The sequence below is a fragment of the Camelus bactrianus genome, chromosome 32 (assembly GCF_048773025.1).
Source record: "Camelus bactrianus isolate YW-2024 breed Bactrian camel chromosome 32, ASM4877302v1, whole genome shotgun sequence".
Taxonomy (NCBI): Eukaryota; Metazoa; Chordata; class Mammalia; order Artiodactyla; family Camelidae; genus Camelus; species Camelus bactrianus.
In genome coordinates this window covers 8,109,322-8,133,538 of record NC_133570.1, presented here as the reverse complement: position 1 = coordinate 8,133,538, position 24,217 = coordinate 8,109,322, and the positions used below count along the sequence as shown (strand labels likewise).

Here is a 24,217-nt window from a genome sequence, read left to right as displayed (position 1 = left end):
CCTCCTTAATGCTCTTTCCATGGAAAAACCTCACCAACAGATTTACTTTGTACTATCCTACCTATAATTCCTCTTATTTCAGAAATTATCATGTATCTCTGAACAAAAGAATAAGTCCTTCATTGCGTATTATTAACATCACCACATCCAAATAATTTAAAACACATCCTCAGAGCTCTCCTGTGGCACCCTTTCAGACAATATTAACCAGAACCTTCCTTGAACTATTTTACCCCTACTCTTCAAGGACCTTTTCCAATAAGCAAAAACTAAATAGAAACCTGAATACTTCAGGGTCAAAAATCACATTAATTGAAAAAGAACGAAAGGTGGTTGAAAGGAAGCAAAACTCTACTAACAGCTTTTGGTGTTGATGGATGCAGGACTGCTTTATAATGATAGCATGAATAGGGAAAAGGAATAAGTATGAACATAAAATTCCTTGTGCATCTCTGTATTGTCCCCAGGAAGCTGCCTTACTTGTAAAAAAAAAACTCTTGGGCACTTCAAATATTTAGGCAAGTCAAGGCGAGAGAGAAAGGACCATACCTCGTTTCTAGCTTTTGGACGATCCAAAAGAATTTTCAGTGCAAACCGTTCTTGGGTGGACTTCTTCACACAGACTCTAGATTTAGAGAAGAAATTCAATCAGAAATCACCTATGTTACAGTGAAAACTAATTTAACAAGTTCTTCTCTGAGAACTGTACTTCTAATCAAAAATATGTCCAGGCACATCAGAACAACCTGCCCCCAGGGCTAGCAGGTGGAAAGGCAGAAAGGCATCTCACCCACCCTTCAAGGCCTCAGCCATGTGAATCAGTTTGAGGTTGGCCCAGATAGAAAAAATGGCCTCTGCTGGCTACAAGTGACTCACACAGGAGCTCCACGGTGTCGACATCTTAAATTATTCTGTTACAGACCATGTGACTCGGTCACTTACATATATTTCTAAATAGATGAAAAAAGCCTATCATAAATACTTCTACTTGTTAAATTAAGGCTATTTCACAAATCTGACACATCTGAGGCTTCTAACTTAAGATGTATTTCAAATGGCCCTTTTTAGAATTTTGTCATAGTTTGCACATAGGTCTCTTACCTAACTGGACCACTAATTCCAGCTCCCAGCTTCTGAGTCCAATTGATATTGTATTCTTCTAAAATGGAGGTTTCCTATTAAAATAAAAGTGGAGGGGGCAGAAAATGATTCTCCAATTAAAAAGCTGAATAGTTAAGCAGAAGTAGGATAACAGAAGACATTCATGCTCAACAACTCATCTTCTGAAAGACACTGATAAGCGGAGCTTTGTGTAGGGCTTTATAATCAGACATTTTGCCTAAATGACTACACTAGGTTAGGCATTGTTTTCCAAAAAGGGGGAAAGCAAAAACTTTACGATAAAAAGAAATTCTTCATCTCATCTGCAAGATCCATTTGAGTAAATACTCATTGTGGGTTTTTTTTTTTTTCCTGAAATGTGGGAGGAAGATACTCTTTCAAAATGCTTCACTAATAAATACTTATTCGCTCAAACGGTCAAGTGTATTTTCTGAGATTCTAGAAAGACTGGTCTGATATATGCTGCTGTGGATACAGGGGCCTATATCCTTGAACAAGTTGATCAAATTGGAATAACTGAATGAACTGAGGCTTAAAACTTCAAGTAAAATAGTAGTAAATATCAGTAAATTTATCTAGTTTTCAACAGCACTATTTTGAGTACAAAGATACTCTGTCATATGCATTGTGTAACTATATTTTTATAGTTTTTTAAAATAGTTTCCAATAGCTTTCATAGTTCCAGATAGAGCCTCTACAGTTTCAATTAAAGTTTTTGTGGAATTCCTGTCTAGTCACTATATATTGAGCTTCTGTTGCCATATGTTTTTAGGTAAGAAAGCCATATATTTAAACTGTGGTAGCCTAAAATTCATTTTTCAGGGTTCTACAGGTAGAATAGGAAACCAACTGCAGACCAAACTCATGAGACTTTCAAACTGCTTTTTTTGCAATGAAAATCGGATAAGCAATTATTAGCACCAGAATCCTGATTCCCAAGTATAGGGATGGAATATTTATTTGTCCATGTAACACAAATTCATTGAGCAGTTAGTAAGTGCCAGATGCCAGGCTAAGTTCAGAGATGAAAACAGAGCTTCTGTCCAATGAATATGCAAATGTATAAAACGAGCTTAGAAGAGCATTCATCCGCACACCTTTCTGCTGCCAGTTCTTGATAAAGTTTCCTATCATATAGTAAATGCTCAATAACTATGTAATGAATTGCTAGAAAGGTGGACTAAAGCCAGGTGATGGTGGGATATTGATTTGGGAGGGACCACTAAAATCATTACACAAACTCTCTTCTGAAAAACTGTACAACAGGGTTAAGCGGCTTGTGAAGGTCACCTAGTGAGTTACAGGCACTGATAAGACTAGAATCTATGACTCTGGCCTCTTCCCCAGCATCATTCTGACTATAAAGGATAACTGCCCAGGCATTGAAGATTAGGGAGGAATCCTGCCCAGTTAGGGAGGTTCCAGGCTTTGTCTCTACTCACCATCTCCTAAACAGAATTCAAACCTATCTGCTTGACCTGTCTACCTCCTTCATGTTTCCACTGCCTAGCCAGCTTGATTTAGAAGTATTTGAGAAGACAGAGAGGAATGTAGAATTGGGAAAGAGGGAATTAGAGCAGTCAGTGCTTCCTGGTAGAGTAAAATCATTTGCCAAGCCTCTCCTCTCAACTCTAATGGAAATACACACTCATAGGAGACACAGTGGAACAGAGAGATTTGTTCTATAGAATTATTTGTTATAAGCAGATCAAAGGACTATTCATATGTCCAGTTCTGGGTTGTAAAAATAATATTAGAGCAGATTCCTCACTGCACTGGTGCTTATTAAGATGGTACTCTACCTAATGGACAGCCAAGAATTATAGAGGCTCTGACTGGAGTTTTGACACTTGGCTTTGCAGAAGGTAAGAGAGGCACCGCCAGGACTCTCCACAGCCCCGATTCTCTCTTTTGTTTTTCAGTTGAAGTATATTTGATTTACAGTGTTCTGTTAGTTTCAGATGTACAGCCGAGTGATTCGGGTTATACATATATATACCTTCTTTTTCAGATTCTTTTCCATGATAGGTTATTACAAGATACTGAATATCCCTGTGCTACATAGTAGATACTTGTTCTTTATTTTATATATAGTAGTGTATATATGTTAATCCAAACTCCTAATTTATCCCTACCCCCCCTCTCCCCTTTGGTAACCATAAGTTTGTTTCCTATGTATCTGAGTCTATTTCTGTTTTGTAAATAAGTTCATTTGTATGATTTTTTTAAGATTCCACATATAAGTGGTATCATGTATTTGTCTCTGTCTGACTTACTTCACTTAATGATAATCTCTAAGTCCATCCATGTTGCTGCAAATGTCTACAGCCCTAACTTCTGAACCCCATTTTTCTTAGGTCTCTTGTCCTCTTTCCCAGATTTAATTCTTGCACCTTTGTTGATAGTGCCATAAACACTAACCAGTGCTAAGAATTCACCAAGCCTAGCTGGGCAAAAGAAGTAACAGTCTCACACCAGTCAACTCTTCTATGTGTAGATGGCCTATTTTCTCACGTATTTTAATGACTAAGAGAAGGTAGAAAGGCATGGGTCAATGTAGATACTCTACCGAAGAAAATTACAAACTACCTCAAAGGCATCAGTGACAAACACATTGACTGAGTTCTGCTTAAGAAATCTATTTGCTGCTTTAAATAAGGATATAGATACATGGAATGAAGTGCAGTTTACCCTTGAACAAGACAGGAGCTTAGGGATACTGACCCCTGCACTGTTAAAAATCCACATATAATTTAACAGTCAGCCTTCATATCTGTGGTTCCGCATCCATATATTCAAACCACAGATCATTTAATACTGTAGTACGTATTTATTGAAAAAAAATCCACATATAAGTGTGTTCAAACCTGTGTTGTTCAAGAGTCAACTGTAATTCTTGAGAATCCTTCTAGACCAAAGGTCGGCAAATTACAACCCACAGGCAGACCTATCCATTGCCAGTTTTTATAAATAACAATATTTACAAAATAATAAAGAAAAATAAATAATAAATGTAATTATAACTAATATAAAAATAAAAATAATACAGTGAAAAGTAAATAATAGTATGTACTAGATTTTTAAAAGATCCAACTATGCTATCTATAAGAGATACACTTTAGATTCAAAGATGCAAAGAAGTTAAAAAAAAATGATTTCAACAAATAGTGCTGGAAAAACTGGATATCCTCATGCAAAAGAATGAGGTTGGAACCTTACATAAAACCATATACCAAAAATTAACTTAAAATGGATCAAAGACCTAAATATAAGACCTAAAACAACAAAACTCTTAGAAGAAAACACAGGGCAAGGGTTACACAGCACTGGATTTGTGACAAAAAACACTATTAATAGAGTAAAAAAGGCAACCCACAAAATGGGAGAAAATATTTGCAAATCATGTATCTGATAAGGGATTAATATCCAGAATGTATGGAGAACCCCTAAAACACAACAACCAAAAAACCCAAACAACCTGATTCAAAAAATGGGCAAAGGATTCAGACATTTCTCCAAAGATACACAAATGGCCTATTGCACATGAAAAAATGCTCAATGTCATAATCTTTAAGGAAATGCAAATCAAAACTACAACAACAACAAAAAAAACTACAATGAGATATCTATCACCTTGAACCCCTTAGGATGGCCACTATAAAAAAAAAATTTTTTTTAAACAGGAAAGTACAAGCATTGGAGAGGATATGGAGAAAACTGGAATACTTGTTCACTGTTGGTAGAAATGTAAAATGGTATAGCCATTGTGGAATACAGCATGGCAGTTCGTCAAAAACTTAAAAATAGAAAGACTATATGATCCAGGAATTCCACTTTTAAGTATAAACCCAAAAGAACTGAAAGCAGGATCTTGAAGAGATATTTCTGTGTCCATGTTCAAAGCAGCATTATTCACAATAGCTAAAACATGGAAGCAACCTGAGTGCCCACAGAGGGACAAATGGGTAAGCAAAATGTGGGATACACATGCAATGGAATAGTATTCACCCTTAAAAAGGAAGGAAATTCTGCATTATGCCATAAGATGGATGAACTTTGAGGATATCATTAAGAGAAATAAGCCAGTCACAAAAGGACAAATACAATATGCTTCTACTTATATGAGGTACTCAGAGTAGTCAAATCTGAGACAGAAAGTAGAATGGCAGTTGCTAGGGGCTGGAGGGAAGGAGGCAATGGGGAGTTATTTTTGATGGGTACAGTTTCAGTTTTACAAGATGAAAAGAATTATGGAGATTGATGGTGGTGATGGTTGCCCAACATTATGAATATATTTTATACCACTGATCTATATATGTAAAAATGATTAAGACGGTAAATTTTATGTTATATTTACTTTACTACTATAAAAAAAAAAAAGAAAAAAAAAGAATGGAAAAAGACATACCACAGGTAACCAAAAGAGAGCTGGAGCAGCTATACCCAACAACAGACAGAATATACTTTAAAACAGAGGTGTTAATAGAGAAAGAGAGGCACCTTTTATAATGATAAAAAGGTCAACTCATCAGGAAGATATGACAATTATAAATATAGATGCATGCACCCAACAACAGAGTTCAAAAATACATGAAGCAAAAATTGACTGAACTTAAGGGGAAAATAGACAATTCAAAAATAATAGTTGGAGATTTCAATAGCCCCATTCTCAATAACAGAAAAATTAGAAAGTCAGCAAGGACGTAGAAGACAACACTATAATCAGCTTGACCTGTCATCTACAAAACTCCATTCAACAAGAGGAGATATGTATTCTTCCCAAGTGCTCATGGGCTATTCTCCAGGATAAACCACATGTGAGATCTTAAGTCTCAATAAACTTTTGAAAATTAAAATTACATAAAATTTTCTAACCATAATGGAATTAAGCTATAAATCAACAGAAAGAAATCTGGGAAATTTTAAAATGTGTAGAAATTCATGGGGGGAGGGTACAGTGCAGTGGTAGAGCACGCACAAGGTCCTGGGTTCAATCCCCACTACTTCCGTTAAATAAATAAATAAATAAATAAATAAATAAATAAACAAACAAACAAACAAACAAACAAACAAACCAACCTAAATTTTTTTAATGTAGAAATTAAATAACATGCTTCTAAATAACCAATGAAGAAGACATAACAAGGGAAATTAGAAAACAGTTTGATCTGAAGGAAAATGAAAACACAGCTAAAATGGATGCGCTACAGCTAAAGCAGTGTTTAGATGGAAATTTATAGCTAACAATGCATCTATAACAAAGGAAGATCACATATCAATAACCTAAGCTTCTACCTTGAAAAACCAGAAGAACTATACCCAAAGCAAGCACAAAGAAATAATAAATAAAAAGTAGAGCAAAAATCAATAAAATAGAAAACAGAAAAGAGAAAAATCAATGAAAACCAAAAGCTGATTGTTTGAAAGATTATCAAAACTTTAGCTAGAGTGACTGGGAAAGAGAAGAAATACAAATTATAAATGTTAGGAATGAAAGAGGGTTATCACAGTAAACCTGAAAGGAATCAAAGCATTATAAGGAAATACCATAAACAACTTCATGCCAACAAATTAGACCACTAGATGAAAGAGACAAATTCCTAGAAGGATACAAATTCCCAAACTGACTCAAAAAGAAACAGAAAAGCTGAATAGACCTATAACAAGAAGCTGAATTAACACTGAAAAATCTTTCCACCAAACAAAGTCTAGGATCATATGGCTTCAGGGGCAAATTCTACCAAACATTTAAAGCAGTTTCTCAACCTCAGCATCATCACTGACGTTTTGAACCAGACAACTCTTTGTTGTGAGGCTGTCCTGTGCATTTTAGGATGTTCAGCAGCATTCCTGGCCTCTACCTGCTAGATGCCTACCAGTAGTGGCAACCAAAAATTTCTCCAGACACTGCCAAATGTCTCATGAGAGGCAAAAACTGCTCCTTGTTGAGAACTACAGATTTAATTAAATAATACCAATCCTCTACAGACTCTTCCAGAAAATAGAGAAGGGCATACTTCCCAACTCATCTATGAAGCTACTAGCATTACCCTCATACCAAAGCTGGACAAAGGCATCATAAGAAAACTATAGACCTATCTCTCTCATGCCTACAGATGCAAAAATCCTCAGCAAGTTATTAGCAAACTAAATAAACAAACATATAAGGGGGCAGAGGGTATAGCTCAAGTGGTAGAGTGCATACTTAACATGCAGGAGATCCTGGGTTTAATCCCCAGGACCTCCTCTAAAAAAATAAACCTAATTACCTCCCCTGCCCCCCCAAATTTTTTTTAAAAAGAAACATAAAAGGATGGTTTTACATCAAGAATGCAAGATTGGTTTAACATCTGAAAATCAATTAATATTATTATGTACCATATTAGAAATAAAAAGCAAAAACCATATGATTCAATAGATGAAGAAAAAGCATTTAACAAAAATCCAACATCTATTTCTGATTTAAAACAAAAACAAACAAACAAACAAAACTCCTAGCAAACAAGGAATAGAAGGAAACTCAATTTGACAAATAACATATACAAAAAAACTTACTTAGTGATAAGTCTGGAAATTCTTTCTCCCTGAGATCAGAAACAAGGCAAAATGTCCACTTTTGCCACTTTCATTCAACATTGTACCTGAGGTTCTTCCCATGAAATAAGTAAGAAAAAGAAGTTAAAAGTATACATACTGTAAAGGAAGAATAAAACTATGTTACTTGCTGAAGACATAATATATGTAGAAAATCCTAAAGAACCTACAAAAAAAAACCTACTAGAATAAGCAAAACATAGTAAAGATGCAAAACACAAAATCAAAATACAGAAATCAACCATATTTCTATACACGAGCAACAAAAAATCCAAAAAATGAAACTAAGAAAGCAATTCTATTCTTAATAGTATAAAGAATAAAATATTTAGGAATAAATTTATCAAAAGAAGTGCAAGAGCTATATACACTGAAAACTACAAACACATTGATGAGAGAAAGAGGACAGCCTTAAAAAGAATGGAGAGTCATACCATATTTTGGACTAGAAGACAGTATTGTTAAGATGGCAAGTTGTCCTCAAATTGACCTACAGATTCAATGGAATCCCTGTCAAAATCCCAGCACACTTTTTTTGTAGATTTTGACAAGCTGATTCTAAAATTTATTTGGAAATACAAAGAACCCGAATAGCCAACTTAATTTTTAAAAAGAAAAGCCAGGTTGGTTCTCACACTACCCAATTTGAAAACTTACTGTAAACTTCAGTAATCACATCACTGTGGCACTGACATAAGGAAGATGATATGGATCAATGAAACAGAAAAGAGAAACCAGAAAGAAACTCATACAATTATCATCTGATTTTCAACAAAGGTAATTCAAGAAGCAAAAGACAGTGTTTCTAACAAATGGTCCTGAAACAATTCCATTTTGGAAAAGTTTCATAGTTTCTTAAATAGTTAAACACAAACTTACCGTACTACCTAGTAATTCCACACCCAAGTATTTACCCAGAAGAAAATGAAACATGTGTTCACACAAAAACTTGTATGGACAAGTTTTACTTATCATTTTATTCATAATAGCTAAAAACTGGAAACAATCTAAATGTCCATCAACTGGGAAAGGAGAAACAATAAAAGTTCCTCAACAATAAAAAGGAATGAACTACTAGTGCATGCACTTACATGGATTGAGCCTCAAAAGTATAAGAGAAGCCAAACACATGAGTACATATTGTATTTCAATCATTTGTAATTTCTAGAGAAGACAAAATAATAGTGACAGAAAGCAGACCAGTTGTCTGGGGTGGGAAGTTTGGAGTAGAGGCTGACTAGAGTGAGGCAGAAGGAACTTTCCAGGGGGATGGAAAAATTCTAAAACTGGATTGTGAGGATAGATGCACAACTTTATAAATTTACTAAAAATTACTGACTTGCACGCTTAGATTGGGTGAATTTCATGGTATGTAAATTATAGCTGCAATCTTTTAATGTTTTTAAAACTAAGGAAATGAATTTTCATTAAATTCATCAGATATTGAAACTCTGCCATGTACAATAGAAAACAAATGTGTGACTCTCTAATCCCAGCATACTCGTTATCCAGGTTTAGCTAAGTGACTTGGGAGTAGTGAAGTCATGGGGCTATGGGAGCAGAGACAGAAATGAGAAGACAGAGCCTCTGGTTGTAGTCAGTTGGCCTTATCCTGAGATCTTTAAGAGTAATAGGATGAGATCTTCAAGTTCAATCAGCTGGCTCTCAGGTAGTCAGGCAACAGAAGTTTAAGTGCTGTGGTGAGAGCCCAGGAAAATAGCTTTTCCAGCTGAATTCTAGAGGTCTCAGTTCTCACCAAATGAGGGACAGCCTCAGAAAAGCAAATCAATGACTACAACACAATGCCACAGACCAAAAGTTTTATTCGATGTGATGCTTGCTGGCTTGCTTCCAAGGGAGTATATCCAAGTCAGTCCTGGTTGTTAGATCAGGTATTTTCAATTCCACTAATTATATTGGCTGGACACAACCAAATTAATAGGAAGATTCACCAATGACCTGTTAGTAAGTACATGAAGAAAAGCTAAAAAAAACTCTTAAGAAAATTGGGTTGGACAATAAAACCAACTGAAGAAGACTACAACTCTTTCTAAACCATTAAGCCGCTATGAGGTAATAGCCATTGAGTTCTTACTAAATGTTAGATACTATAAGCACATTTAGATATATGTGCTTATTTAATTCTCAAACCTATCCTGAGCTCGGGATATTTTCTGTCCTTTTTCGATGCATGAGGAAACTAAGGGACAGAGAAGTGACGTGACTTATGCAAGGACACAGCTAAATGAATGGCCAGGCTGAGATTTCAACCCATGAGTTAACCTGGAGAAACTACCATAACCACTCAGTAACATTGCCCCACCTCTCCTTATGTATTTGCCCACTAGAATTATGTCCCTCTTCTGCTCAAAACTCTCCCAGATTTCCCCTTCTACTCAGGGTCAGAACCCAAGTTCTTATAGTGGCCTACAAGGCCCTATGCACTCTGGCTTCCCATTACCTCTCTCAAACATAATCTACACTGACCCCCTACATTCCAGCCACTTTGTTGTTCCTGGATTACCCAAGACCTCCACCTACTTCAGAACCTTTGTGCCTGCTGTTCCCACTGCCTGTAATATTCCTCTCCAAGACAGTGAAGGTTTGCACCCTCATTCCCTTCAGAGCTCTGCGCAATTGTCACCTCTCAGAGAGGCCTTTCCTGCCTACCCTTCCTAAAATAGCACTCCCCACCTTTTTAATATTTTTAAATTGTAATCACCTGGCAACGTTTATTACCTGTTTCCACCATCTAGATAGAAGCTCTATGAAAGAGGGACATCTAGGAGTCTGGCTTTGCACCAGTAGTGCCTAAGACTACACCTGGCACAAAGCAGGTAATACTTGTTGAATTTAAAAATCTGCCACATATACATTGATTCACAGCCCAGTCATATAATTTTGGACAGTTCATCACGCTGTACCAATTAAATTCAAGCCAAAAAAAAAAAATGGATCTACCAAAGCAGTTTTTTAGAACCTTTATTTCTATTATTTAAAATTTGATCTTCCTTAATGTGTATGTTCTGTTTTGATGCCTCCTTTAAAAGGTAAATTTCCTTTGGAATGACTAATGATTTCTATAAATTTTACCACCCCAAATATTGTTAGAAGTGTAAGTTCTTAATTAGTTATTGGAAGTGGTGATTGTGGCTTGAAGGGGAAAATAACCCTGTCCCTCAAGGGAAAACGAAATTCTTAAATGCACTGAGTTGACTTAAAACTGTAAAATAAGTAAATAATACATATCAAACTTTAAACTTAAGTGTTCAACTTACATAAGAATCTAATTTCCTAGGTTCAGCTAGATGATAAATTTCTGACTCTTAGTGCCTTAATGCCTCAGTGTTTGCCTGTTTGAAAAAAAAAGGAGTAATAAAACAGGTTTTAAAAAATGTGTCACTTTATTAGGGTCACTTTGGAACACACATATTTTCTTCTCTTTTGGTTAACAAAGCAGTAAGTCACAGGACACCGTTAGCGCTTTCTAAATAAACTCAATGCTCCCTAGGAAGAAAAGGACTATGAACGACCTCCTTTTGAAACTGTAGATTTCCAGGGGGCTGGATTAAAAACAAATCTGGAGCGATGGGTAAAGTTCAACTCTCCAAGAGCTGTTGCAGTAGATCATCCGGAAGCAAATACAGACGGCACTAGGGGAGTGATCGAAAATAGGCCTCCTCGGTCCTACTCAAATCAAGTATCTCCATGCCACTAACTTTCCATTTTAGCTAAGCACAAATGACATCCCCGCTTTCAGCAGGTAAGTCGGAGGGAGTCTGACATCCCTCCCTACACACACACACACACACAAACCCTTCGCTCCAGCGCTGTAAAACGCAGTCCACGGAAACCAGGGAAGACCGAAACCCGGGAGCTGGTGGAACTTCCAAGTTCTCTCCGCTTTCTGAGGCTGGAGCAAAGAGAAAAGCCATAGGGACAAAGCAGGGAGGAAGGGGGCACCAGCCCCTTACCTTGATGGCTTTCTCCATGTCGCTCCCCTCCGACATGCTCCGCGGGGCTCCTATGACCCAGAGCAGCGGAGGATGCGCAGCTGCCCGAACCCACCGCAGCCGAGGGAACAAGGGGCTCAGCGCTTGGGACCCTGGGCCTCGGGGAGACGGCCAGCAGCCGCCCCCAGGGACCGGCAGGGACGAGGGCCCCGGCGCTGGCTCGGCTTCGGCGGGCGGCTCTAGGCTGGCGGCGGCGGCGGCGGCGGCAGAGGCCCCCAGGAACAAGCCTTTGTGTTGGGCCCCGCGCGGCTGCCTCCCGGCCTCATCCCCGGCCCGGGAGGCAGGATCCCGGGGCAGGGCGAGGCGGGGGGAGCCCCGATCCGGGGCGCTGTGCTGGGGCCTCGCGGGGCCGCTGTTTAGGCCCGGGCTCGCCAGGTCCTGAGAAGGAGCCTGCGCCTCCGCCTCCGCCGCCGGCACCGCCGCGAAGCCGAGGCCGAGCCCACTGCCGCCGCTGCTGCTCCCGCAGCCGCTTCAGCGCCACACATCGCCGGGACACCCGCGCCGGGCAGCCCCGCCGGCTGCCCGCCCGCCGGCGCTGTGCCCCGCCTGAGCTTCGGGCCGCCCCTCCTGCCGCCCGACGCTGTGCCCCCACGGCTCCACGCGCCCCTCGCCGTGGTCCGCTGGGGTTTCTGAGCTGCCCCCGAACCACGCAGTTGATTTGCAGGCATCCGCCAAGGCCTCCCCAAGGTAGCGCCACACCCAGGACAGGGCCCCGGGCCCTCCGCACCGCTGGCGCCGTGCTGATGACGTAGAGGGTCAGGGGCCCGACGGGGCGGGGCTATTGGACCTCAACACCGGACTCGAGTGAATACGGGAGCGTTCACACCTCCTCTTTTCTTCCGGCGCCGCGGACAGGATTTAGGGCGCCAGAAACACCCTGCAGAGGGAGCCGGGGATATTGACTCGTGATGGAGGAGAGGAAACCGTGGCCCTGGCCGAGTCCTTCAGTAACAAAAGTTACCTGTAATAATAGTAATAATAGTCATATATACGGAGCGTTAACTTTGCTCTTTTCTTCCATTAGTTCCTTTCTTTATAAAGTAGGCTTTTGAGGCTGGTAGGTAAGTATGTTCTTATCCCGTATTAACAGATGAGGTAACTGAAACTCTCAGAGAACTGAGCTCACTTGCGCACAGTTGACAGGTGGTCAAGTTAGAATTGGAACCCAAGTTTGTTCTCCTTACACGACACCAACAACCTATCAGAAGACCCTGTAGGAGCTTTTGGTTAATCACGTCTTGATAGTTCCACATTCATTCACGTATTTACTGAGTACCGCTATGTACCAGGCCCACTTGACCCTAGGGAAACAGTAGAAACAAGACACGGTGCCTGCTCATGGATCTTCCTTTCTGAAAACAGAAGCAGAAAATAAACAGGGAAAAACTCAGTTTGTGGATGCTAAGAAGAAAGTAAACAGGATGCTGAGGTAAGAGAATAACTGCATATGGAGACTTTTTCCAAGTAGATGATCAAGGAAAGACCCCCCAGGCGGTAACCTTGAAGCTGAGACCTCTGATGAATGAAGGAGCTGTCTACTGGAAATCCAGGGAGATTTCTGGGCAGATGAAACAGCAAGTGCAAAAGTCTTAAAGTGGAAGTAAGCTAAATGTGCATTTCTAACAAGTGCCCAGGTGATGTTGACACTGCTGGTCCATGACCCATCCCTTTGCTAGCAAGGTTCTAGGGCTCTCTTACTCACCCTCTTTAACCTTGAGACTCCATTTTCCATGCCTATTTCCCAGGCCCACATTTCTTGAGTTTAAAATAGCGCAGTCCTTCATAATGCCCCAGTACAATTTCTTATATATCACTTTGGGCCGTTGTAACACACCTACTCAAGGGATACACAGTTGGTCTCTGCCATCAAAGGGCTCACAATCTAAAGAAGGAAGCAGAATGAATACAGCATAGTATAGGCAATACACGGAAGTGTGTACTAAGTACAAAGTAATTCAAAGGAGGAAATGATGCTCTTGGCGCTGGGAGGGAAGGATACCTAGCATCCGGAAGGAAATGAGCTTTAAGTACCATTGCAAAGGAGACATAAGGGTAGGGACCCACACTGATGATACAACACGTTGTAATAAGTAAAGAGAGCAACAGTCTGTTTGCTGGAGTAAAGCGGAAAGAATGAGAAGCTCTATGAGTAAGTGCTCAAAAGAGCTGTGGAGTTACCAGATCCACAGAATAGCTGATGCTTCATTTCCATCAAGCTTGGTTCAACTTGAACATGGGTGAGAGTGTGTGAGTTGTACATGGCTGGTATGCAGTGCATTAGGAAAGGATGGGGCAGGGGAGTGGAGGGAGGGAGAAAGGGGCTACGTAGGATGAGAACAAGGAAAAAGGAAGCCCGCTGGGCTAGGGAAAGGGGATGATCTTGAGGAGACGATGTGTGTCTGAGGATGGGGAAGGGCAGGAATGATAGGCTGAACCCCATGTGATGTGTCACTCCCTCTTGGCCTCCCAAAATCTTCAGTAAGTTTTGCTTTCAGGCATGTTTTTGCTTTGGAAAGGATCAATCTAAAAAATTCTGAGTCCTGTTTCAAAGTTAGCATTGGGCAATAGCAAAAGCTGCCTACCAAGGCCCAGTCACGTTTGAGTTTCTGTTACGTGAATTTTTTTTTTTTTACAAAAATGGCAGTCTAACCCAGGAGAAATGAAAACAAATCCACTCAAAAACTTGTACACAAATATTCTTCGCAGCAGGATTTGTAACAACCAAAAAGTGGAAACAACAGATAAATGGATAAACTAAGTGTGATACATCCATATGATGGAATAGTATTTGGCAATGAAAATGAAGTACTGATGCATGCTACACTGTGCATGAACATTACACTAAGTGAAAGAAGGCAGACACAAAAGGTCTCACATTCTCACACACTATGATTCCACTTATATGAAATATCCAGAATAGGCAAATCCCTAGAGACAAAACAGATTAGTGATTGCCAGGGGCTGGGGTAGGGAGAGTGGGTGGGGTTAGGGAATGACAGCAAAGGAGTACAGGTTTCTTCTTAAAGCAGTGAAAATGTTCTAAAATCTACTGTGGTGATAGATGCACAATTCTGTGAACATACTAAAAAAATTGAATTGTACTATTTAAATGGGTGAATTGGTATGTAAATTATACCTCGCTAAAGGTATTTTAATGAGGAAAGGAGGTGGGGCAGGAAGGAAGGAAGGAAAGAGGGAAGAAAGTAAGAGTAAACTGTCTTTTCTCATGATAAACCAGTGTCTCAAACTTTAATGCACAGACTGACCCCTGAGGACCTTATTAAAATGCGCATTTTGATTCATTAGGTGTGGGGTGGAACGTGGGGGTCTGCATTGCTAAGAAGCTGCCTGGTGCCGCAGAGGCTGCCAGCTGGTCCTGGACCACACTGATGAGTGAGTGTAGCCACCTCCAGGGTGCTCATCACCCGACAGCCCCTGCTTAGGGGATGGGGTTAATATCTAGTGAGTACCATGTGACCCCATCCTGCAGCCACAGCTGACTGGCTCAGAAGTGGACATCTGGACCAAGCTGGGACCATCAGAGGCTCTGGGAAACTGAGACTGGAATGTTAAGCCAGTTGTGGGTCGTGTTGTTCAGGCCAAGCCAGTCATCATCTGCCTCATGAGTATTAAAGTGGTGAAAGCCAGTCTGCAGACAGAGGAGAAGGCCGCGGAGAGAAGCAGAAGAGCTCAGCATCCCACCTCTCAGGCCCCCATCCTGCCCCAGATTTCTCCCTTCTTGACAGAGTGATGTCTTGTCCCTCTGAATGCTGCCGAGTGGTCACTTGATGGACATTTAAGTTGTTTGAAGTTTTCTGCTATTACGAATAGTGCTCAGGAAGAACACTTAGGAAATAACACACTTCGTGCACTTGTCCAGTTGTTTTCTGGGATAAATTTTTAGCAGCAGATTCCTACCAGAAAACTCATACCAAGTTATAGTCTCCTATAGTGTGAGAAAATGCACTGTTTTTTTTTTTAACCTAAATTTCTATTTCTTAAATATAACATGGTAAAATTTGACAGTCTGTGAATAGAAAGTTCTAGCATTTGCTGAACTTGACTCAGCTCAAATCCTCCAGCCTCAGAGTTGGGAGGGGCCCTAGCAATCATCAAGGCCAACCCCATGCCCACAGTACAGCTCTGTGTTTCCACAGCATCCCGGCCGGGGCTCCTCAGTGCCGCTGGAACATTTCCCTTGACCTGGCCTGAACCATCCCACATGCAGCCTTTTCCACCCGTGGCCAGAGGACTCCCACTTGCTTCCCTCACTGTTAGCTGACTGGCTCTGGTCTCTCCTTTGGAAGCCACAGAAACATCCTTCTTCTGGGACGGCTTCTCAGATGTCTCACTTGGCAGCTTTTTTAAAAAGCATTTTATTATTGTGGTAAAAAAAAAAATGTAAAACATAAAATTTATCATCTTAACCATTTCTAAGTGTATAGCTTAGTAGTTTTAAGTGTATTCACAGAGCTTTTCATCTTGCAAAATTGAGGCTCTGACCCATTAAACAACCACTTCACTTAGTGGCCTTTTGAAGCCCAAATGGACAGTACGATTCTGAAAAGGCACAGTTTCCCAAGAATTAAAATATCTCATTTGACAACTGTGATTTCCCCTTTTCTAGCTGAGAAACAAGACACAGAGATTACCACAAATGTACAGGAACATGACATTTGGATATAGATTTTTAAATAAATCATTAAACACTCAGCTGATGACGATTTTTTTGTTGTTATTGCCCAGGAGGTGATATCCCCATCTCCACCCTTTACAATGGGATTGCAGAGAGAAGTCAGTAGGAGTCAGAAATGTGTGAAGATCAGGTGATGTCTTACTCTGTTCGAGCTGCTACAACAAAATGCCACAATCTGGGTAGCTTATAAGCAACAAATTTATTTCTCACAGTTCTGGAGGACAGAAGTCTGAGACCAGAGTGCCAGCGTGGTTGGGTGAGGGCCCTCTTCCTGGTTCATAGCTGGCGTATGAGAGTCTCGGATGAGGCAGAGTAGGACCAAGAAAGATCACTGGCTTCCCCCACGGTGATCCTGTCACTCAGATGTTTGCAGTGTTGTCAAAAGCTCCTGCAAATTTTGTGTCAACGTGTATCGAATGAAATTTCCAGAATTTGGTAACTGAACTGTGGTTATGTAAAAGAATATCCAGATAAAAATTCAAACACAATAAAGCGTTAAGAGATAAACAGGCATGATGCCTGCAATTTACTCATAAATGGCCTAGAAAAAATATATATATACGGGAGGTGAGAAAGGGGATAAGAAGTGATAGAGCAACTGGGGAAAAATACTAAAAGTGGATGAATCTGGGTAGAGTATATGAGAGATTATTGTACTATTCTTAAAACTCTGTAAGTCTGAAATAACTTCAAAATAAAAAGTAAAAAATCAAACAAACACAAATCTTTCTGAAAGAGGTTTTGTTCCCTCTCATATTAAGGAAATGAACGTTTCTGTGTGGAAAAATCAAAGAATGACCTCAAGTATTTTTTTCTAGAGCACTGGTTCCCAAAGTGTAGCCTCCAGACCAGCAGTGTCAATAGCACATGACACTTAGTAGGTACACAGTAAATATTTATTCCTGGGGCCACAAGATTGGGGTCCAGATTTATATCTTCCTGAAAAAATTTTTTACCATGTTTATTCCCTTTTCAAAAAAGGTTAATAAAGTCAACATAAATAAATACCACTGCCCTTTCCTGATTTCCCCACCCCTGGCAACCGCCAATCTCCTTTTCCTCTCTCTGGATTTACATCTTCTGGACATTTCATATACATGGAATGAGACAATCTGTGGTCTTGTGTCCGGCTTCTTTCACTTAGCATAACGGTTTCAAGGTTCATCTATATTGTAGCATGCATCAGTGCTTCGTTCCTTTTTGTGGTTGAATAACATGACATGGATACACCGCGTTTTGTTAATCCATTCATCTATTGATGGATATTTGGGTTGTTTCCACCTCTTGGCTATTTTCTGAATAGTGCTGCTGCGAACATTCATGTGCAGGTTTTGGGTTGTTTTGGGCACGTGTCCCTGGCCTCTTGGTTCTCATTGCCTGGCCTGCCAGATGTTGCCCGTGTTAAGTCGTGTCTTAGCGCTGTAGGTGTACTAATTGCCCATGAGGTGGCGCCTATGCTTAGAAAACGCCTCATCAGTCGGGTCCTCCAAGCTGCATGAAAAGTTCCTTGCGTCCTTTATTCAGCCAGAATCAGACACTTTCTCTTGGGCCCTGGGCAAGGATATAGGCAGAAACAGCAGCTTTACACCCAATACTCCTGTGACTGACCCACATTCACATACCCAGAGAGATTAGGCTGTTCATAACCTGAGAACTTTGTTGTCCCTTCAGACAGCTGCCAAGGTTCTAATTGGTTCTTGTCACTGAAAACACAGGGGGATTAATAAGTGTCTAGGATGTCAAAATCAACACTACAGACATTTCTTAATAGCTAGAATTTCCTTTGTTATTCATCAGTTTAAAGGGTAGATTTTCTTACAATTACAGCGAGGCAAGAAACTACATTTCTCTGTTTTTTCCAATTCACCCCTAACAGGGTTTTTAGCAACACTGGAGTACTAAAAGGTTGGCAGTAACTCAGGAAGGGACTCTCCAGTATCTGTGTCCCCTCCTTCGGATAAGAGCACCAGTTTTCTTTTGGGATCCATCCCTCTCTTGCTCTCAGTCCAGTCAGACTAGAGGGGACTTCAGTCCTGGCCCCAAGGGTGGATCATTACCACTCAGGTCTCAGTGAGTCACCACATCTCATCCCACTGTGGCCAGGATGTCACATCAACTGAACCAGTTAGCATGAACCTGAGGATCTTTGCTGGGGCTGACAAAAAGGGACTTTCTCCTAGCCAGTGGACTTGAGCTTGGCAGGATGGATGTAAGACTTGTTCTTGAGGGCAGTTGGTTCTTCTAAGAATCCAGAACCCCCCAGAACCGAAATTGGTATGGTATGGCCTGAAAATGAAGCCCACGTGCCAAAGGTAAACCCAAGAGATGGAAACGTTTTGAACTTCTGAATCAAGCCATGGCCAAAGCCATGATAACATGATTTTGGAATATAGGAACCATTTTTTTTTCACACTGGTTTGAATCTGGTTTTATGACACTTGCAACTAAAATATTCTTAAGTGATAACACTGTATAGAAAAACTTTCCAGAAGTAATCTCACTCTACATCATGAGAGATTTGGATTGAGTTGGTGGTAAGGTGAGGCCTAGGGAAGGCATCATCCTAAATCTTGAGGGTGCTGTTTTACCTTGTGGTAGAGATTGCTATTTGCCTCCTCAAATCCTTTTTCCTTTTCTTCTTTCGAATTAAGAACTTCAGTTTTAGCTAGATACACTGATGACCAGCAAAAAGATAAAATTCCTTATCCTTTTTTGCAGCTAGATGTGGCTGTGCATCTAAATTTTGTCCAAAGACATAAATGGAACTTTTATGTGCAACCTCTGGGAAGTTGCCTTATAGGGAAGAGTGTCCCACCTTTTTACCATCTTGCTCCCTGGAATGTTGATGTGATGGCTGGAATGTTAGCAGCCATATTAAACCTTGAGGATGAGGGCCATAGTCTAGGGATGATGAAACATTGAAATAGTAGGAACCCAGGTCCTTTAAAGACTTTGTGAAGTCACTGTAATAGCCCCTGACTGCCCATCTCTAGACTTATTTTACCTGAGAGAGAAATAAACTTTTAGCCTTGTTTTAACTATTATTTTTGCCTGATACACATGTGGACTGGGAACAAATCAAGGAATGGAAGAATCAGAATCTTGTAACTCAGTGAAAGAGACACCAAACCAGCTAATACAAAGTTAACACTAGATTTGCTTCCATAGTTCCTAATTCATCGTTCCTTCTAACCAGTAAAACCAAACATTAAATGTATGGTTAGTGCATGGAGGGTGACAATGCCCCAAACAGTATAATGTCACAATTTGGGCACGTCCAGTCATCTTACTGTGACACTTCACTTCAGTGCAATCGCTTGTTCATTATTTCCATAGCTAGATTGTAAGCACTGGGGGCCAGTAATGTCACTGGCATTACTCTACTCCCTGAGGAAGCAGTTACCTAGCATAGTACCCGGCCTGTGGTAAGTGCTACTTACGAATTCCTGAAACAAGAAATAGATGAATGAACGGAGGGAAAAAAAGTAAAATTTGAAAAATCTAAACAAATTGCCAGAATGATTTGTTAACACATTGCTGCAAGGGAATGGTCATCTCAAGTCTCCTCATTTATCTCCTCCAAGTTGGCTTGGGCAGTTCCCAAATCTTAACCATAGGTGTCAGAGAACTAGTGAACTGAAGGTTATGAATTGGTTCCGTCTGAACTGCTGGAGGGAGACTCTTGGCACTGGGAGGTGTACTTAGTCCTGTTTCCCAAAGTAAGCTTTGCCCTTACTGAGATGATTTCAGGTAGTACAAAGGCAAACTTTGTGTTAATGATTACATATCTGTAAATTATCCAAACCTTACAAATGTGGCCAAGAAGATAAATGCACCTCCTTTCAACGTTGTGCCAAAACACTGTTTAACAGGCTCACCCAATGATTTTCTCGTTCTCGTCCTAGGACAAGAGTCAGCAAACTGTGGGCCGGGAACCAAGCCCAGCCTGTGGCCTACTTTTGTACAGCCCTCGAGCTAAGAATGTTGGGGTTTTTTCCCCCCATTTCTAAACGGTTGTAAAAACAAAAAATACAAAACAAACAAAAAAAGAATATGAAAATGAATATATGTATATTCACGTATGACTGAAGAATTGTCCTGTACACCGGAAATTGACACAACATTGTAAACTGACTATACCTCAATAAAAAGGAATTATAAGAAAAAAGAATATATGACAGAGATGTTTTATAGTCTGAAAAGCCTAACATGTTTATTTTCTTGGCCTTTTATAGAAAAAAAATTGTCAACTCTGCCCTCGATTATAGAAGTGTTTGAACTTGCTGTTAGCAAATTAAGAGCTCACACTCGGTGACGCAACCTCTAATTGATAGATTTCTAATAGTAGAACAGTAAATGATTTCTATCTGGTAAAAACAGAACGTTCATGGTTAGTTACTGTCTCTTGTTTTGTAGGACATTAAGCAGTTTTGTGTCTAATGTAGCAATCTTAACCTAACATTCGTTTATTAAGATTTTGCCCACAAATTGCCAGTTCCCCAAAGTGATTTTTGAACCTGCTTCAGCATCTTATTAATTAATGAGTAAAATCATTGACCTATATTCATTTCATATTCAATAGGAGTCGTGTTTTTAACTTTTAAAAATCAGACTTTGACGTGCATTGATTATTGCTTAGAGTAAATATTTAAGTAGATAATAGTGGTACTCCCATTTACGTAAAAGGCATTACACAAACAGGCAAATAACCCAGACTCAGACCTTCAGGAATTGAACTTCTGGCGAGAAGCCTAGAAAGAAGTGAAAGACAGTATGAATACCACCTAGGGGGCGCTCTTCCCTGCCTGCAGCGAGCCGGGGCCCTTCTTGTCCCTCCGTGATGTCACTACCTTATCACTCTTATTGCACCTGGCGTCTGTATTATAATAATCTCTTTTGAGAGTCTCTCCCCTCACCAGATCCTGAGCTTCTAGAGGTAGAGTGTCTTAGGCGCCTTATTTTAATCTCCTGGGAAGGGTTTATGAGAGACGCATGCAAGTATGAGGGGCATGACCTTTTCTTCCCAGAGGCCCAGCTTGGGCCGGGCGTCCCCTTTGGCACTCTCAGAACACCCTCTCCCTATCGTGTCCTCATGTGTAACATCGCTCTCCCCAGGTGGAGGCAAGTTCCGCAAGGACAGGGACAGACATTTCAGCTGACCTGGTGCCACCGTATACCCCAGTGTGTGGTGTGCCAGCTAGAGCCTAGGAGGCTGCAGAGTAAGATGGGAGAGCAGCGGGGGCGCAAGGGGGGTTTGCCCATTGCCACTAGGTTCACCTGTCAAGGCACTGCTGTTGGTGCTTACCATCAAAGCTAAAATCCTGGTTCTTTCTATTGGCAGTGAATCCCATTTCATCTTGAAGCAGCATGAACTGGAATACCCCATTATTGGTGACTGGTCAGAAAATCCTCGTCTCCTCAGTGAGGCACACTTATTTCAGGTATGAACAGCTATAGAATGATTAGATTTGTATACATGTACAAAAATATGTACATATAATCTAAAGGATTAGGTTTACTTGTATTTCATTATTTTAAGTTTAGTAACATTGCTTTGCTTTCCTCTTTTTTATGACATCTTCTATTTATGGCAGTAAAATGCTTTTTTTAACGTATTGCAATAAGGTATTTAAAATTTTTTTTTACCTAATAAGAGTCAATTTAAAGAAAAGAAGTAAATAATAGTGCAGGTATATGCATATATGACAAAAATCGTGAAGTGCTACTCAAATAAATTAGTCTTTAGTGGAGTAAGGATTGCATATCAAGATGTGGCTTAGCCTGAGTGAAATAAGGCCAGGAATCAACCAGTGAGCTCCCTCACTCCCCCGACACTGTCTGCAAAAATGATACACGTGTGTTTTTCTTAGGAAAGGATTGAACTCTGCCTCAAATTCTTAAAGGAATCTGTGACTCAGACATGATCACAAACTTCACAAACCACTGATGTGGTTCGACTCTTTTTGCTCCAGTTCCATTGCTTACCAAGGAATCCTCTGATTCCTAATTTACCGATGATACTAATTACTAATTTGCCAGGTCCCTTGACTAAAGGAAGGCAGTGTTCTGGATATGAGATTCAAAAGGTCTGGTTACGAGAACCATAGACCTCACTTAAAATGAATAAATTGACATCTGGTTTTCAAATCAATCTGTTATGAAATTGGTCCAGCAGGTATAGCGTCTCATTTGGTCTGACCGAGTTTTTGAACTTACAACACTGAGAACCAACCTTGGACATCAAGTGTGTCCTTCCTGGTTTACCTCCTCCTCTCTGAGGGCAGGGGCTGGGAGTCCTGTTTAGCTGTCATCCTCAGTGTCTGCCACAGGGCCCGCCATAAGTGGGCAGGCCAGAGGTATCAGCTGATCACACACAGGGGACCAAGGCTGCTTCCCCACAGTAGGGGAGGGGTGGCAGTTGTACACAGTGACATAAGCACAGAGGGGGCGACATAGTTTTGTGACAACATCTCCTTCGGTTATTGAGATGGGAGAAAGAATTACCCAAAAAGTGAAGAGCAACACTGTTTTTAATGAGTTTTAGTTCACAATACAAAGCAAGGTGCTAGTTGTCGCCCCAATGATAATATAATGGTAAACAATGGCTTTTTCTTCCCCTGTTAAGGCAAGTTACAGAAGTGTATGTATCAGGTGGACAGGAGAATACATTTGACCCTGAAAGCTAGTAGTACTGTTGCAGTTTAAAAGGTTTTCCATATACCCTTCGCCCCAAGCCTAGCCTCTTTATTGATTCAAATTCTGGAACTTTCTTGATCCAAGAGATCCTGTGGCCGAATTTCTTTTTTTGAGAGCTTTAGCACGCAAGGGTCATTTCTCTCGGTTTTGTTGCTATGCGTTGAACTTTCCATCACTGGATGAGTAAGGAAGCCAGCGTGGTTCTTTATGAGTTCTTCTGAGGAACTTTGACTGTGACCTGTGAAAGGGATGCAGAGAAACTGTCACGTCTTCATGCTTCCCTGTGGTCTGCAGGCACCCTCAGCTGGGTGCTGCTCATAGCTTGGGCCATCTTGATGGCCAGCTGCCCAATCCCAGGAACCACTAGGGCTGTGTTCTGCACAAGGTCACACTTTGCCTCCCCTTGACCTAGTCATTCTCAGCCAGTGAGGGGGCGGGGGTAGCAACTGTGCCCCCTAAAGGGCAGTGGGCAATGTCTGGAGACATTTTTGATTGCCACATTTGGGATGCTCCTGGCATCTAGCTAGTAGAAGTCAGGAATGCTGCTTAACATCCTATGTTGCACAGGATGCCTCCACAACAAAAATCATCCAACCTCAAATGTCCATAGTGCCAAGGCTGAGAGACCCTGACCTGGATCCACTGTGTTCCTCCACAAGAACCAGAGCCAGGAAAAAATAACGTGCTGAAGCTTGCAGGTGTTTCAGCGTGTTAAGTGGGAAGATTCCAGATTCAGATGGATGTGGGCTTGAATCCCATCTTTACTCCCTACTGAGCAAGTGCTTGACCTCTGTGTGCCTCATTCCCCCATCCGGAAATGGGATAACAGCAGTGTCGCCTTCACGGGGTCATTGTGAGCATTAAATGAGGTAACACACATAAGAAAGTCTAGCACAGATTCTGGCACCAAATAAACTCTCAGTAAAAAAGAGTTTAAAGGAAGAAATTTTCTCACCAGTCCCCCCTTGCAAACTTGACTTCTCTTCTGAAAAATCTCTATTTTTGTTAGGATCATCATTTGAGTTCCTAAAGCTCAAAATACAGGAATCTTTATCATGAGCACTAAGCACAGTGCCTGGAACAGAGTGGGTGCTGG

General features: G+C 40.7%; 3 protein-coding genes and 1 long non-coding RNA gene across 5 annotated transcripts in view; 2 read left to right on the top strand and 2 right to left on the bottom strand.

The window, feature by feature from the left end:
• Positions 1 to 11,866, bottom strand: part of MAPKAPK5 (MAPK activated protein kinase 5) — a 31,972-nt gene extending 20,106 nt beyond the window's left edge. The window contains exons 1-3 of the mRNA XM_010969632.3: positions 11,691 to 11,866; positions 1,102 to 1,175; positions 550 to 625 (exon numbers count right to left, since the gene is read on the bottom strand). Coding sequence (XP_010967934.1) covers positions 550 to 625; positions 1,102 to 1,175; positions 11,691 to 11,726 — 186 coding nt within the window. The 5' untranslated portion in view covers positions 11,727 to 11,866. The remainder of the gene's footprint in view (positions 1 to 549; positions 626 to 1,101; positions 1,176 to 11,690) is intronic.
• On the top strand, positions 11,725 to 12,111 carry LOC141575753 (putative uncharacterized protein encoded by MAPKAPK5-AS1). Its single transcript, XM_074355947.1, has one exon. It carries the CDS (start codon positions 11,725 to 11,727, stop codon positions 12,109 to 12,111), a length of 387 nt encoding a protein of 128 aa, XP_074212048.1.
• Positions 12,112 to 12,283: 172 nt separating this feature from the next.
• Positions 12,284 to 24,217, top strand: part of LOC123612673 (uncharacterized) — a 25,893-nt gene continuing 13,959 nt past the window's right edge. The window contains exons 1-2 of one of the 2 annotated variants that reach the window (XR_006719960.2): positions 12,284 to 13,158; positions 21,767 to 21,866. This is a non-coding gene — a long non-coding RNA (uncharacterized LOC123612673). Of the gene's footprint in view, positions 21,645 to 21,766; positions 21,867 to 24,217 lie in introns of both variants that reach the window. The other variant, XR_006719961.2, reaches the window with a different exon arrangement.
• The window catches only part of ALDH2 (aldehyde dehydrogenase 2 family member), a 27,564-nt gene continuing 26,284 nt past the window's right edge, over positions 22,938 to 24,217 (bottom strand). The window contains exon 13 of the mRNA XM_010969634.3: positions 22,938 to 23,359. Within this exon, the coding sequence (XP_010967936.2) occupies positions 23,327 to 23,359 (33 nt within the window). The 3' untranslated portion in view covers positions 22,938 to 23,326. The remainder of the gene's footprint in view (positions 23,360 to 24,217) is intronic.